Source organism: Clarias gariepinus, chromosome 23 (genome assembly GCF_024256425.1).
Source record: "Clarias gariepinus isolate MV-2021 ecotype Netherlands chromosome 23, CGAR_prim_01v2, whole genome shotgun sequence".
Lineage (NCBI taxonomy): Eukaryota > Metazoa > Chordata > Actinopteri > Siluriformes > Clariidae > Clarias > Clarias gariepinus.
In genome coordinates, this window is record NC_071122.1 from 10,837,991 (window position 1) to 10,855,819 (window position 17,829).

General features: G+C 37.4%; 1 protein-coding gene across 1 annotated transcript in view; it reads right to left on the bottom strand.

Moving 5' to 3' along the window:
* Nucleotides 1–17,829, bottom strand: part of dock3 (dedicator of cytokinesis 3) — a 271,714-nt gene that overhangs the window by 61,042 nt on the left and 192,843 nt on the right. The window contains exons 11-14 of the mRNA XM_053483930.1: nt 17,724–17,784; nt 15,343–15,490; nt 6,691–6,779; nt 931–1,056 (exon numbers count right to left, since the gene is read on the bottom strand). Coding sequence (XP_053339905.1) covers nt 931–1,056; nt 6,691–6,779; nt 15,343–15,490; nt 17,724–17,784 — 424 coding nt within the window. The remainder of the gene's footprint in view (nt 1–930; nt 1,057–6,690; nt 6,780–15,342; nt 15,491–17,723; nt 17,785–17,829) is intronic.

The window sequence follows — 17,829 nt, forward strand, 5'->3', positions numbered from 1 at the left end:
TTTAATGGTCCATCTCCATTTAAACACCGGGTCCGGAATAGAGTGCACATCCAAAGTAAATCACTCTCTTTCCCCGATTTTCTCCCTAATTTAGTAATGTCCAATTCCTCCCTGCCACTAGGGGGCTCCAACATTAAGGCTACTACTACCACTCAGTCGGGAGGGCTGAAGACTATCACGTGTTTAGACCTAACATATAAATGAGTAACTACCTACTCTACTAAGTAAGATATAGCATTTATTATACAGTAATCACAAATACATTTGCATTACGGCATTTGGCAGACGGCCTTATCCAGAGTTACAATTTTATCTCATTATATATAAGCAGTTGAGGTTTAAGGGCCCAACAGTGATCTCAACTAAAATCTTATAAATTAAAAGCTGTCTCTCATTCATTGTAGTTTTAAAATAGTTATAAAATGTTAAAAGAATGGAATAATTTAAATAATGTGTTTAAGGGAGAGACAATGTGGAAAAAGCAAATTGCATTGATGCTCCCTTGTAGTTTATTGTATTGCATGAATGTCTAATTTTTTGGTGCTCTTGTGTGTATGATTGTCTTTCTAATTTAGTCTTGTCCAATTCTTACTCATCACTATAGTACTGCTACAGATACAGGACATGATACAAATACCGGAAGGTTGAAGCCTACCAAGCACTTTGTCCAAGACACATTAGATCACAAAGCATTTTTTTTTTTTTAAATGTGGCATCATTCCGATTTAAACTCAATCTCCGAATGATGAAGTGAATGCTTTCCTGTTGCACCAGATGATTACATACTGTAGCCCTATCCATGTTAGAAGAATACACATATATTTTTTTATTTTAAACTTAGGTATCAAAAAGGGCAAAAGGACGAATCGACCAATGTAACCTCCTTGCACTCTACTTAGCCGTTCAGACATGCCACATCAGAGGTCTTACCTGGCATGATGACATCTGGGAACCCAAGTTTGCGTGTGATGGCGACACCACGGTTAAAGATCATAGGATTCTCCCTACGGATCTGTTCTGTCTCTCCCCGGAGAAGCTGCAGGGAGATGATCAGTCCTGCACACATACAGAGAAGGGGAGAAATGGAGAAAGGTTTAAGGTTAACCAGGCTTTCCCTGGTGCTGGGGAAAGTCTCAAATCTTAGATCAAAAGAACATACCGGGGTGAGAGGCTTGAGCAGGAAAAGAAATAAGTACCGTAATCACACATAAGAGCATACTGTAACAGTTCAGTTGCTTTACAACTGAAGAAAAAAGAAAAGAGAAAGCATGTGCAGGTCTGTGGTCTAACCTTATATTACAGTAGGTGTTTCTATCTCTTCTTATTTAAATTGACAAGATGGTGTATTAAGTACGTCCCACACTTAAAAATTTAATTTAATCACATTTAGCTTTAGTTACATCACACACTTTGTGGTCAGTTCATGTGTGAAAACGATTCCTCATAACTCTCAGAACAACTCTTTCACAATTTGAGTGCTGTCGGGGATAAAAACTACATTGATGGGATAATCTGGTCATTCAGTACATTCAGGTCACCAGCTGACTTACTTTTATTGCCAGATAGCGTTCTTAACCCAGTTCCAGTAATTTCAAATCTCCTTAGTTTATTAATTAATAGTTCAATAATTTGACCATTCAGAAATAGTGGCTTATTTGGCCGGACAGTGCATCACACCTTATACACAGTACGGCTCTTGATATTAAGAAGCATGCCCCTTGAACTTTAAATTCAAACTGTTTCACCAATGGCAAAAATACACAAAAAGACAGGACAAGAAGACAAAATACCATGGCTCCCTTTTTTTTCAGAATAACTCCATGCTAGTGTGGCAACTCTTAAGTGTTAAATATTCAGGGTGTTAGATTAAACACAATGTATCTGTGAGACACAACAAATGTGAAAATGAGATGGGAGCTGAATCTCCAAAGGGAGCTGAAGAGCACATGATTCATTTACAAACCCTAGGCTTGGTCCATTATCCAAGTTTAAAAGCACTAAAAGCTTAGGGTAATCAAACTGCACAGGTTTAAAACTTTTAAACATTTCGCAGAGTTTCTAGACAACTATGAGCTAATGGTTGCTCACCAACACATTGAGAGATGCTGAGATGCAGAGTTTGGTTTCGCTCCACAGGACCTTAGCACCAGCTTTATGAGAGCACTGAATAATTAGAATTGTGCACTTTTAGAAACAACCGAGCCCGAGCTAAATGTATTGGTAATTTTGCACTCATTTGTATTCATGGAGTTTAGCTTGTTTAATGAAAGGATATTTTTGAAAAGTGCATATAAAATGTATTTCTGTGGCACATCTGCCAAATTCTTTTAGTTATTTATTTTAAGCAAGATTTTCTGTCGTATCTAGATATACAAAAATACGTAAAAACCTACCAAACATTCAATGAAGAGTAACTGCTTTCCTGCTTAAGGCCAACATTGAATTAAATGCTGCAGGTTAAATTAATTGCCTGGCAGTAAACTCATTTATTAAACAAACCTGTCTAAAGTGAGGTTAATTATTCACTTACTCACTCACTCATCTTCTATACTGTTTTATCCTGTATTCAGGTTCACGGCGACCTGAAGCCTATCCCAGGAGGCTTAGGGCACGAGGCAGGGTACACCCTGGACAGGGTGCCAATTCTTTTGCAGGGCACACACACACATACAGTACACACACTACGGGCAATTTGGGAACACCAATTAGCCTAACCTGCATATCTTTGGACTGTGGGAGGAAACCGGAGTACCCGGAGGAAACCCACCAAGCACGGAGAACACATACAAACTCCATGCACACAGAGTCGGGAATCGAGCCTGGTCAGCAATCGAACCCGGACCCTGGAGGTGCAAGGCGACAGTGCAAGGTTAATTACTGTGCATGAATGGATAATACAAACCCTATATGTCTAAATATGGCAGATCAGCTTCTACGCTTGTCTGAGGTGTAAAAGTTGAAATAATGGATAGTGGAAACAGATTTTTTGGAATCCATTATGTCTAAGCAAAAGTGTATTTCTACACAAAATTACAAGCCACTTGGCTGGCAGAGTGGTACTCCTCGAATGTCTGTGGTTGTGATGGAAACTGCAAACATCCTTTATTAAAACTGCAACACTCATCTATACCCAATTTCCCCAATTTAGATCTTACAGTAATATATTTTATGTAAAAGTACTGTACTATACTGATTTGGAGTTAAATAATTTTCTCTTCATACAACAGTCAGTCACAACATTGCAAAAAAAACATTATGCTTAGTATTGTGTAGATTCTCCTTTGGCAGCTCCGAACCCTCGGGCAAACACCTTTAGGGGTGTGCTGCGGTGTCTGGTACATGCATAACAGGCCCTTGTGGCAGGCTGTGAAGTTTGGGGTGTTCTGGTGCCTTTATTTCATGGCCAGCATTGAATTTTTTGTGATTTGTGCTACATCGGTTCTTCTGTGGGATCAGACCAAACACAAGCACAAATAATACTTGGGTTCCAATGATCCTGTCACCACTGATAAGTATGTCAGAGTCCATTCATTATAAAATACTACTTATATTAAAACACCTAAACTTAATTAAGTCCACGCTAAATTTCGTGTCACAGACATTTTTATACATTTTCAAGAAACTGTATTTGACCTCAGAGAAATAAAATAGTTTAAGTTTTTAAATATTTTTTAAGTACAGTGGAACCTTGGATTACGAGCATAATTCGTTCCAAAAGCGGGCTTGTATAAACCAAATTGAATTTTCCCATAAGAAATAATGAAAACTCAAATAATTCGTCCACAGCGTAAAAAATTAATTGATAAAAATAACACAAAATATAAAGTAAAAATAAAACAAATTAACCGGCACCCAACCTTAAAAAAAAGGAAAGATAAATCCTGACAGATAAGTGTTTCCGTTTGTGCGCGGAGGCATGTGTGTGTGTGAAGCTAAAGTAATGAGCCCTTTCCCTCTTCCCCTTCTTGTCTCACACAGTTACCCTTCCTCCACTCTTTTCACACACACGTGCGTACACAATGAGACTTGCTTTTGCTTAACACGCACACTGTACACACACGAATACAGACACAAAATAAAATGTGTTTTACGCGCACACATGTGGTCATAGTGTTATAGGTAACAGTACACGCATGCACGGATGTTGATTATAGCAGTAAGAGACGCGCACTAAGACCCAGCAGGGGTCCGCTTGTCTTGCGGAACACTTGCAAACTGCGTTACTCGAAATCCAAGGTTCCACTGTAACTAAACTTGTATAAAGCAGGGTTTTTTTTATCTGGGTATCTAATAGCGTATCTGTGAGATTAATGCCTTTTAAACCATTTACTTATTTTGACACAAGCTCATATAAACAATAAAGGTTCAACTGTTTTTTCTGTTCTAAAGTTTTTAAGAACTCTGTCGGTTCTTTTAAACTTTGATTTAAGCCTTATGCAAAGTTTAGATAAGATTTAGGGTGCTATTACAGTCTTAGTGAACTGAACATTAATTTTGGATTAAATTGCAGTCTTATTAAATCATGTTTTGCATGGTGTTGTATCATCTTACACCCTGCTGTCCCTTATTTTTTACATTAATAAAAAGTCACAAAAAAAGAATGTATTGTTCTTAATCCTTTGGTTGTTTGGAGAGCTGTATATTTATATGCTAAGTGTGTTTCTAGCCAACTAGCTATTTATTACAATTAACCATGAAATGAACCTAACGCAAGCTCCATAGTGTTATAATATATTGGAAAGCTTTGTTGAACTTGCTTCATCCTGTGCTTTTATTATTATTATTATTATTATTATGATAATGATGATGATGATCATGATGTTTATTATGATTATTATTATTATTATTATTATTATTATTATTGTTATTCTCTTGTCACTAAATCTGCATATAAATGTATCAGAGCTGTAGCAAATATTTCTGGGTGTATGATGATGTACCTTCATCATAAAGCAACATTTCTAATATGACAGCGCCTCCGGTATGTATTTAAAGAGGTTATAAAATATTTTGTCACTTTTGATTCCGAATGCTTTACTCTCTTGATTCTCTACTAGAGCAGAAGAAACACTGAGTCATCAAAGCTCCCTTTTCAGCTTCAACCATTTTACAGTCTTCAAAAAGTTGTAGTTGAGGATGATGACATACTAGTGAAATATGGTCACTGCTATTCTCTAGATCCCTGACACACATTTAAAGTTAAACCCCTAATTCTAGACACATTTGCCACTTTAGGAAGAAATGCAGGAGTAAATGTTTAGGAAGTTGTCTGCGGTGAAAGGTTAGATAATAAGAGACAGTAATTTAACAAGATAAATAATATTATATAGTCTTATTTAGAATAGAAAAAGATATTATATTCTTTACACAGTGGTTTACTGTTAACCATGGAATGAAGCACTGTGGAGTGTACTTTTAAATAAACAGATCAACAAAGGTGTGTTGTGATGCGCAGAGAATTAAAATTGTTACCCTATAGTTGATTATTTTCCAATAACAGCATACCGCAGAGTGCTTTAGTCCTTTTATAGAATAGCACAATTACAAGTAGAGTTCAAGCCAAAATGGGACTTCTGATTGTGCAAAATAAGATAAGACAGTTATAAGGGGTAAAACCTCCCTTTATTTCTCTATATAATCCCCTGCTACACTAATGCACTTAACCCAGTGTTTCACTCGTGCTTGTCTACCATCAAGTCTACCATCATCTTAGCACACAGGAGAAATGATTAGACTACCTGGCCCCTCAGGGACTCCTTAATGGCCCAAACATGGCTTGGAGGACAGGGGATGTGGCAACAATTCCCAGCAAAGTTCTTGTAACATGCAAGTGATGTTGGTGAAAGCTTGTGTGCACAGTTCACAGACAGATGCATCCCTTTAACAAATTGGTAACAAGCTATCTGTTGAATTTTCAAGGATCATTCGTTCTACTCGCTGAATTTTCATGGGAATTACTGCAGGGCCTCAGAGCCATTTCGGGTGCACCACTGAAATGTTTTACTGCGGCTAAGTGTCTCATCACAACACTGTGCTTAAAGTCTTCTATAAATGTCAATCGGGTTAATGACTTTATTCACGAGAAAGTTCATCAACTGTCCCAATTTGACTTGAAAGCTCCTGTGTTAGGGCTGAAGGTGAGCCTGGAGTGTAACCCAGTAAATTTAGGGCACATGGTGGGGCACACATTGGATGGGGTGCCAACCTTTCTGAGGGCGTGATCACAAACATCTCTTTGGACTGTCAGAGGAAAACCTAAGTAGAAGCTCCCTGTGCTTCTATAGCAATTATATTTGAGTTATATAAATATTCTTAGGTGCCGGTATAGAAAATAAATCACAATATCTTATCTTTTTATCGGCCAGCCCTTTATTTACTTTTTTTTTTTTTTTTTTTTTTGTTACATATGGTAGCTGTAGTGTGTATTGAAAGACATCAATGCATAGTATGCCATTTCCAGACAATGTTGGGCCACTTAAGCTTGAAAGCTTAAAACAAATTCCAGTCCCCAATGCTGCAGAGTTTAGCATTTCACCTTGTTTAACACACCTGACCCAACTCATTAGCTTATTCAATCGATTAGAACCCAGAGGCTAAACATAGGGACTTTACTGAGAAACTAAACATTGATTAAACATACCGTAACACTATGATTATTGACATTTCTTATGCCTCCATAAAAAAACATACCATAGTTGGTGCTGGGTGCAGTGTATTTGGTGCTGGACTTGCGGATGATGTTCTCATGAATCTGGTACCACTCATTCTCATTGTTACATCTGCAGGAAAAATGAAAAAGGTAGTAAATATATTATAAAGATAAAAATGGTAATGCAGACAGAGGAAAGAGTGAGTTGTACTGTAGTCTTGTAACAGACAAAACACTCAACCTAGTGATGTACAGTGCATCCGGAAAGTATTCACACCGCATCACTTTTTCCACATTTTGTTATGTCACAGCCTTATTCTAAAATGGACTAAATTTAGAATTCTACACACAACACCCCATAATAAAAACATGAAAGAAGTTGAGATTTTTGCAAATGTATTGAAATAAAAAAAAATTGAGGAAGCACATGTACATACTGTAAGTATTCACAGCCTTTGCCATTAAGCTCAAAATTGAGCTCAGCCGCATCATGTTTCCCCTGATCATTCTTGAGATGTTTCTGTAGCTTAATTGGAGTCCACCTGTGGTAAATTCAATTGATTGGACATGATTTGGAAAGGCACACACCTGTCTATATAAGGTCCCACAGTTGACAGTTCATGTCAGAGCACAAACCAAGCATGAACTCAAAGGAATTGTCTGTAGACCTCTGAGACAGGATTGTCTCGAGGCACAAATCTGGGGAAGGTTACAGAAAAATTTCTGCTGCTTTGAAGGTCCCAATGAGCACAGTGGCCTTCATCATCCGTAAGTGAAAGAAGTTCGAAACCACCTTCTCTCTTCCTAGAGCTGGCCGGCCATCTAAACTGAGCGATCGGGGGGGAAAGGCCTTAGTCAGGGAGGTGACCAAGAACCTAATGGTCACTCTGTTAGAGCTCCAGAGGTCCTCTGTGGGAAGAGGAGAACCTTCCAGAAGAAAAACCATCTCTGCAGCAATCCGCCAATCAAGCCTATATGGTAGAGTGGCCAGAGAGTCTCATCAGACATGAGAATTTTGTTTCTCATGGTCTGAGAGTCCTTTAGGTGCCTTTTGGCAAACTCCAGACGGGCTGCCATGTGCCTTTTACTAAGTAGTGGCTACCGTCTTCCCACTCATATAGGCCTGATTGGTGAATTGCTGATGGTTGTCCTTCTGATAAACTAATTAATTTTAAATGGGGCTGAAATCGGGCCTATTAGCATCAAATGATGTCCATAACAAAAGCAATACTGACAATAATAAAAAATTAATAAAAACAGATCTTCAAAACTAACATTAAATAAGGGAAATTAATTAATTATGGAAACTTACCATAAAAAGACGAAAAGTTCGTTTAGAGTTACCAGCCATCTACAAAATCTCCAATTTAGAGCACTTCAGATTAGAGCCATTATGAAAGCTTTACATAACATTTAAGTACTGTTTAAATGAGATTATACATATATTTTTTGGATGCCTTCAGTATTGTTTAACAATGTAGAAACAAATTGAAATTAGAAAAAAAAACATGAAAAAACAAGGGCTGTCCAAACTATTGACTGGTAATATGCATTATAGCATTTAATAGCTGTTACATAGTGGCTTAGTGGTAGGTGTTTCGCCTGCCATGCGGCTGGTGGCCAAACCCCTTAGCCACTGGATGCAGTGCCGGTCTCAAGCCCGGATAAAATGGGAGGGTTACGTCAGGAAGTGCATCCAGCATAAAACCTGTGCCAAATTGTTGTGCGGACTGGATAATCCACTGTGGTGACCCCTAAAAAACTTTTTAAATTACTATTATTGTACATAAACATGTACAGTATAACACATTTTGACAGTATCCTGGTACATCAGTATACACTCACCTAAAGAATTATTAGGAACACCATACTAATACAGTGTTTGACCCCCTTTCGCTTTCAGAACTGCCTTAATTCTACGTGGCATTGAATCAACAAGGTGCTGAAAGCCTTCTTTAGAAATGTTGGTCCATATTGATATCGATAGGATAGCATCTTTCAGTTGATGGAGATTTGAGAGATGCACATCCAGGGTACGAAGCTCCCGTTCCACCACATCCCAAAGATGCTCTATTGGGTTGAGATCTGGTGACTGTGGGGGCCATTTTAGTACAGTGAACTCATTGTCATGTTCAAGAAACAAATTTGAAATGATTTGAGCTTTGTGACATGATGCATTATCCTGCTGAAAGTAGCCATCAGAGGATGGGTACATGGTGGTGATAAAGGGATGGACATGGTCAGAAACAATGCTCAGGTAGCCCGTGGCATTTAAATGATGCCCAATTGGCACTAAGGGGCCAAAAGTGTGCCACGAAAACATTCCCCAAACCATTACACCACCACCACCAGCCTGCACAGTGGTAACAAGGCATGATGGATCCATGTTCTCATTCTGTTTATGCCAAATTCTGACTCTAACATTTGAATGTCTCAACAGAAATCGAGACTCATCAGACCAGGCAACATTTTTCCAGTCTTCAACTGTCCAATTTTAGTGAGCTCGTGCAAATTGTAGCCTTTTTTTCCTATTTGTAGTGGAGATGAGTGGTACCCGGTGGGGTCTTCTGCTGTTGTAGCCCATCCGCCTAAAGGTTCTGCGTGTTGTGGCTTCGCTTTGCTGCATACCACAGTTGTAAGGAGTGGTTATTTCAGTCAAAGTTGCTCTTCTATCAGCTTGAATCAGTCGGCCCATTCTCCTCTGACCTCAAGCATCAACAAGGCATTTTCGCCCACAGGACTACCGCAAACTGGATGTTTTTCCCTTTTCACACCATTCTTTGTAAACCCTAGAAATGGTTGTGTGTGAAAATCCCAGTAACTGAGCAGATTGTGAAATACTCAGACCGGCCCGTCTGGCACCAACAACCAGGCCACGCTTAAAATTGCTTAAATCACCTTTCTTTCCCATTCTGACGTTCAGTTTGAAGTTCAGGAGATTGTCTTGACCAGGACCACACCCCTAAATGCATTGAAGCAACTGCCATGTGATTGGTTGATTAGATAATTGCATTAATGAGTAATTGAACAGGTGTTCCTAATAATCCTTTAGGTGACTGTATGTTCCACAATACCATGATACAATACAGGGTAGACCCATGTACCAAAGAGTGGAACATCTACTATAATAGCAAATAAGTACCATGGTACTGTCAAAAATATTAATATTATAAACAGTACCATGGTACAGAGTATTCCTTTGCAAACTGTGCTTCGTAATATGACCATTTTATGTATCTTGTACATTTTTTATTTTAGGTATTTTAACATTCCATTTTTTCTGGCCCAGAATATGCTTAGCTCCCAGAGAAACAGCTGAATAAATGTATTATTTGTCTCTTTTTCTTTATAGTCAACTCATTTAAGAAAAGAAGTCTCTCTCTGGATTTATTGTAACTGTAATTCATCTAACAACCAGCAGGGGCTCAAAACAATTCCAGACTACTTCAGGTGAAACACAACAATCACAAAAAGTTTAGATATTTTCAGACATACAGTACAAATAGGTCTCTAGTGTGTGAAAGAGGAAAAAACATTTTCTGCTTGTTTTTCTTCTATTTTTGTACTGGCCAGGGCTTAAACAAGCTGTTCAATTCCCTAAATGTGACCTCATAAAACCAGCTTCTGAGGGCTATTTCAGCTGGACCATTAACAGACACACTTTGGGAGACCTTTGAGACCTGTGTTAACTTGTTAAAGAAATAGAAAAAAAAATCTGGGACGTTTAAGACAATCTGTGTCTTCTATTCTGGTGTTAAACAAAATTGCAGTCTCAAGCACTTCAGAACTTTAAAACTTTAAAACCACAGAACAATAAATGTTTCATGCATCATTTTTCATTTAAATGAGTTCCATCTGACATTAAGACTATTATGTAATTCATGCAATGCAAGCACTTACAAGTTCAGGTTTTGTGTAGAGAGGCAGGGGTGCAAGCCAAGATAATAAAGCTATCATTAACTTTTGGCATCAGGAGGCAATCTACTGCACTTTACACTGGAAACCAAGTCAGGAAGCACAATGAAGCTATTGAAATTCATAGAAAGGAAAACTTTCTACCCAAGTCTTTTGTTCTGTTCTGGTCAAAATTGCACATTTAAAATCTTAGTGAAAGCAACTACTTTTTTTTTTACTATCATAGAACTTACAGGGTACTTACTTTGCTATTTTTTCTGGAAAACTTAAAACAATGTTCAATGTTCAATGTACATGCATGAATAGTGGCATATACCCTTATAAACCTGTTTTAGTTCATGCTACATATTGTTAACAGCACATTGTTAACAGCAACACATAGACAGGTCTGATGGTCAGTTACTGTAAGTGCTGAAGATATCACAGCCATGCTGATATTTAGTACAACTGCACAACCTTGTTTTTATACAACAGCAATTCTATAAACACCATTTATTCTTAACAGATAATAATTTGTTTGTTTATTTAAACAGTTATTTTGCCCAGCCAACACATATCCTTTCACGACTGGCAGAACTTCTGTTGAGATACCAGGGTTACTTAGCTTGTGTTTGAAGCTTACAGTAGCTTCGCAGTATCCGTAAACATTGACTTTTACTAAGCAATTACTAAGAAGAAAAGGTGTTGTTAAGTAGACATAATGTTATCAGATTACTGGTTTGAATGTGTTTGAATGTGGGTTTTGGCAAGCAGCTGCTCTCCGTCTTTTCCAGTACTGCAGACCATGCTGACCTACTCTCACCCATGCTGGTGACTAACAGGTTTTAGCGTATTTCTCGTAGTTAACAGCGTATTTAACGATTGTTAGAATATCTTCAATGCACAGTGATAGCTACATATAGTTAAATATCCCAGTGTTGTTATACTCTACAGTATGTCACTAATTGTAGAATGCCCTCTTTTTATCAGATCACTCAGCCATAATTAACTGTTTTTATTAATAATATTATGGGATCCCATTTGTACAAGAAATACCTTTCCATTTCATAACCACTATTTAGAACTACTGATACAGGGCAGGTTGTGACCATAGATTGATGCTCTTGGGGTCAAATTCTCACACTTCCATCTGCAGGATGGAGCAGAAATGGAGATTCATCAGATTTTTATGAATCAGTGTTGACTGTCCAGTTGGATGCCCTCTGTATTCTCAAAATCCTGTTCTTGGCTGACATGACTGGAATTCAATGTGGTCTTCTGCTGTTGTCATCCATCTGCCTCATACTTTGACAAGGTCTATATTCGGAGATGTTTTTATTCTTATCATGTTTGTAAAGTGTGGCCACCTAAGCTTTCATGCATCCTGTTTATATAGCTTACAATTACCGTACAAGTAATAGGCATAATGTAAGGACTAGCAAGTAATGAAGACTCGCCAAGCATGGCAGCATGGGTGCCAAGGGATTTTCATGCTGACTGGCCTGTGATAGTGGCATTAGTGCCAGGTCTGGGGTTTTGCAGGATCTCAAACTGAGTCCATCTGGAAAGTTGTCGTTGTGAGGACTAGATGAGCATCAGAGGTGAAAAGAGCCTGTCACCTACAGAAACTGGGTCAGGACTCCTTTACGCACTTACAGTACAAGAACATGCAAAGGCACTGTCACTGTTATAAATGGAAGACAATCCTTGTTTGCAATCTTTTACATGTTTGCATTAAATTAGGTAGACACACTATTTATGGCAATAGTCGCCAGATAAAGAACATATAAAGCAAAAAAGGTTATGGATGGGGATATGAAAGTAGTAAGAATGCAGGAGCGACCCTTAAAGGAACTTGACTGATCAAGCATCAAGCTTTTTTCTCACTTACACCACTAGGTGTCTCTGCATAACTTCTTCACTCAGATATCTCTGACCGACTCATACACCCCCTTTCAGTCTTTTTCATGCATACACAGATGCACATATAGTCCAGAGTCCCATGATGCAATCAATGAATGCTCAGATTTCACACATCAGGCAACAATATAAAGTGCCTACTTTTTTTATTTACAAGCAAAGGATTATGCATCCACAATAAATATTAACCATACGCACAAAATCCTTTTTACAATGATCTACTGTGCTCTACCACGTCTCTACATCTTTTATCGTGATTCTCTTTCTCATTCCTGCATCTACAGTAAGTGCACACAAAGGGGAGGGGTCATTGCTCGCATGCCAGAGAGTATAGCCACTGTCAGACAGCCTCAAGCTCGCAATCGCAGGCTTCCAAAACAGCCTAATGAGCTTGACACGTCGGGTCTCCAGTCCTAATTGTGCCACTACAACAGCGATAATGCACATGAAGGGTATGAAAGGGTTGAAGGGGCATCAGTGATTGGAAAGTTCGAGGGTTCTATTTCTGAAAATGATCGCATCTGACACTTCATGTCCAGAATGGTGGCTGGAAATGACTTAACTCGGTATGGCAAGATAATTCAATCAGAGAAGCTAACAAGATGTGACCGCCAGAGTTGTATACATTAGCTGTGATTTTCTCGTCCAACTTATGCACCGGAAATACCTTCAGGGGATACGTTGTAGCTTAAGTTTATCAGATTAGACAATAAATGCTTAGAGATATTCTTCATGCATTGGAGCATCTACACCATTTGTTTTCTACCTCATACACCTTCTTTTTTTCTCATATACAGTAGCTCACATGCTACTCAAGATTCAATTCTATATTTCACCACGTTTTTTCCCCCTTTCTTCTTCAGAAACATGAGCTCAGGGCTTTGACACCACATGATTACATGTCAAAGTGATTGCTAGTCTATCACAAGATTTCCTGTGTATTGTACGGTTCTCCTCCTTTTCCCCCCCTCCTTAACTATTTCAGCTTATTCCCCAGACAACAAGAAAGCCTGAGTCAGTGCACAAAATAACAACAACAACAACAACAATGATAATAATAATAATAATAATAATAATAATAATAATATTATTATTAAAAACTAATATAGCATACAATAAAATTAATTAGTAAATATGCATACAACAAAACCAAAAAAAGACAAAAGCATGTTTTTGTTAAAAGCAAAACAAGATGAATATCTGATGGAAAATCATATGCCTTCATAGCAGAAAAAAAACTCTTGTTTAATCATTCAGTTTAATTTATAGAATAATTATTACTGTGATTAATCTCTGGAAGTATTTGCAAGTATTATATCATTTATTTAGGATGATTTAGTTGGTACCAAAAAAAAACATAAAAGAAAAAAAAATCATCTGATTTGGTGTTTGTTGTGTCTAACAATATAAAGATTTGGCATCATTTTCTTGATAAAAATCCTCTTTGATTAAAAATATTATGTTCTAACCATTAGTATATATACAATGAGCGTTCACTTAAAGCAGGACTTTGCAGAAAAACAGAAATAAATTGTGACAATGGTGACCCAAATAAAATCTTATGTGACACACCTGTGGGTCACAGTCTAGTGTTTGGGAACCAGTGACCTAGTTAGTTTATTTTTCTTAAGCCTAAAATTCATATACACAGTATGTGTGTGTGTGTGTGTGTGTGTGTGTGTGTGTGTGTGTATATATATATATATATATATATATATATATATATATATATATATATATATATTCTGTACCAATTTAGGTATATATGTTTATTAAGTTACATTATTCTATATATAACTTAAAAATTAATAAATAACATTACAAGAGAATATATGCATGGCTGTAAAGAAAAAAATATATAGTATAAAATAGACCATTTTTCAGATGGAACACTCCTGGGATTTGCATAAGAAATAGTAATAATGTGGGCCAGGGGTAGCTCAGTGGTTAAGGCATTGGATTACGGTTCGGAAGATCCCAGGTTCAAACCCCACAACCACCAAGTTGCCGCTGTTGGGCCCTTGAGCAAGGCCCTTAACCCTCAACTGCTCAGATGTATAATGAGATAAAAATGTAAGTCGCTCTGGATAAGAGTGTCTGCTAAATGTAAATAGAAAGGAGCGAGTGTGACAAAGTTACCAGAAGAACTCATATTCTACAGCATGCTTTGTAAAACCTAACAGCTGTTTTCTTATAAAACTGCAAAAATCTGTGTCTAATCCTCCTGATTTTAAGCAATGAGTTTTCACTCCAAATATTGACTGTTTATTGTATTACTCTTTATTGCTCTTTATAGAAGTTTCTTTTATGCATAAATGTTTTCAAAAGCATCTTTTGCTTATGCCATATTTTTGTATGTGCCCAAGACTTTTGCACAGTACTATAAGTAAAATAGTTGCTGGGTTATATATTTTTCTTTACAGTTATGTATATACAGTATTCTCCTGTAATGTTATTTATTTATTAAGTTAATTTTTAAGTTATATATGGAAAAATGTAACTTAATAAACATATATACCAAAATTGGTACAGAATATATATATTCTGACTGATTTTGTACATAATAATGCAGACATGATAAACATATATAACAAAATTGGTACAGTATATAATTTGGTGCTTTTGCACAGTACTGTATCTACTGTATATATCATGTCACATAAACTGAGGCACCGTGTGTGCCAGCTTTGCAGAGCTTACCTAGGTTTTTGATAATGAGATGGTTGCACATGCAAACAAATACCTGTAATGGTTTGATATTTATATTGTCACAATTTCAAAAACAAAAAGATATGTATGCAAATGTATGCAAATTTATGCACATTTCCTCTCTTCATGGGTCCAGTGTAGCATCAACCACGAATTTAAGAGACACTCACGTGTAAACTTTGAGCACGAAATCTTTCTCCTCCTTTAGCTCTGATATGGTGTGCAGCACATCGCTCATGGCAAGCACGGCGCATCCGTACGGGCGTCGGTAATGCACGTGTGGAGGGCCCTTCTTCGAGTCATTCAGCAGCATTCGCCCTATGCACAGAAAGCACTACATTACCATGTCAGCATCCACACACGGAAATGGATGATACTATTACAGCAGAGTCACTGCGGTATGGAGTGAGGGAGTAATGTTCAGCAACAGGAACATAAATCAGAAGCAATGAACTGTGTATCTGAGCTGTCACTGTCTGGAGCTTTCGATGATCTAACACAGCTGATTGCAGGCTACAGAATTCAGGTCAGTAGAAAGTAAGCAGCGAACCAACAGCCTTTTGTCTGGAAAAAAATAAAGAAATCTTTATGTCGGCAGAAATCAACCTTTAAAATAGCTGGAAAACATGGGTGGAAGTCTCAATGTCTGCTTTTCTGTTAGCTGACATGCCATAATCCATCCGCCCATTATCTATACCGCTTAACCTGTGTATGGTCACGGGTATGCCAAGGAAATTAGGGGCCACAATCAGACGTAGACAAAGTACATCAATCTTGTACTTGAGTTAAAGTAGACATTAACGTGAAATGTGTACTTAGGTACATTAACAAAGTAGATGTTCTCAGTTACCTCCCACCTTTGTCCACAAGCTAGGGTACACCCTGAAAGGGAAGCCAACCCATTACAGGGCACTCACACACCCAATCATACACTACAGGCAAATTGGGGATGCCGATACCCTACAAGCTACACCACATCGCTAAGCACTAAGCTGCCATGTGCCATCTCACATGTAATTCTAAACATAATTATATAATGACAGAACCTGTAAAACTTTAAAACAAGGTAAAGGTAAGTTAATTCACACAAACAGTAGCCCTCCTGTTAATTTGCTGGCATTTTCCAGCTTAGAATTAGAACTGTAATGACACAGTTATGTCATTTTAACCTTTTGCAAAAGATTAACGATGCAATTTAATCTCGTTAACAAACAAAAAAGGTTATTTAGCCTTTCCCAAAACCTCAATTATATTCTTCAGCAATCAGTCTAAAAGGAAAGTTGCACGTACTGTAAACCAGACTTTTGTAAAGTCCGATTTTTTTTATTCATTCTATTTTTTTTCCCTAACTCATCCTTCTGTTATAAACAAGGGGCGTTTAAGTCAAAACAAGACTTTTGTTCATGCTGAATCAAGGTAGAAAGTTTTCTCAGTACACCTAAGCCATGGCTGGACTGCCTGCTTCACAGGAACTGCTTTAGTGTCTCAAATATTGGCAATGTCTTAGAGCAAGGTCGGGACTGTACAAGGGATGTGGTAACAAGTGGATGTAGCAACAAGTTATCAGTCGATTTTTAAGAATCAGGAATCTTCATTTACAGACTTATGGCCTTCTTTAAACCATTTGCACCATTCTAATGTTTCACTCTGGTTAAGAGTCTCATCACTGTACTGTAAATTCATTTTCTGTAAATATCATTCACTTTAATCCCTTTATTTATAGGAAACACCTGGTTTGACTTGAACACCCCTCGTATCTCGTACCGTATCTTATTTATCATGGTTATTCTCATTCTCATATACAGTATGTACATTCAAACAAACTTTCCTGAGATACTGGATTTGTGTGAATGATTCATGAGTAAATGTATTTATTCATGATTGTTGTGGATTATTATAGAACAAGAAGGAATTGTGCCACCGAAAAAACTAACAAACAAACAAATAAATTACACTATGGAACAGACTTAGCAAAATCATAAAATACCTATAAATATGTAATAAGGACTACAAATCTAAACAGAAAAACATGATACTACCTAATCCTTATTATAGGCATATTATAATAACTTTTATATCGTATTATCCTCTTGGCATCCTGCTGTGGGCAGGGTTGCGAAAATAAAGATCAACATTAATAATTTTTATTTTTACTGATTCACATAAAACACTGAGATAAAATAACATAATAGTTATCTATTATCATGCAATCTCCTGATAAAAGATTGCATGATAATTGTGTATTGCCAAATAAAACATGGCAATACACATACTGCAAATGGCTGCATTTTACTTTTTGTACTGTTCCCTTTATACCTTACTGAGCCCAATTGCACAATGCCGTAGTTACATAACAGCACTTGTGATGCGAATTCCATAGCAGGTGAAGAGGGGAAAAAAAGAAAAAAGAAAGAAAAAGAGAAAGAAAAGAAAGTGCACATGCATGTCAAAGCAAAGAAAGTCTACATGAGAGAAGAGGCAGAGGTTTTCACTTTGCTTTACAGGGGAAAAAAGGGTCAAATTCAACTGGAAACATTATAGGTCCACTTACCGGTCCTGATGACCTGAGCAACAATGTACAGGTCTCGCTTCATATCCTTATTGCTCAGGTCCTGTGGAGAGATAAGAAGAAAGAGATGAGCCACATTGTGCGTGGA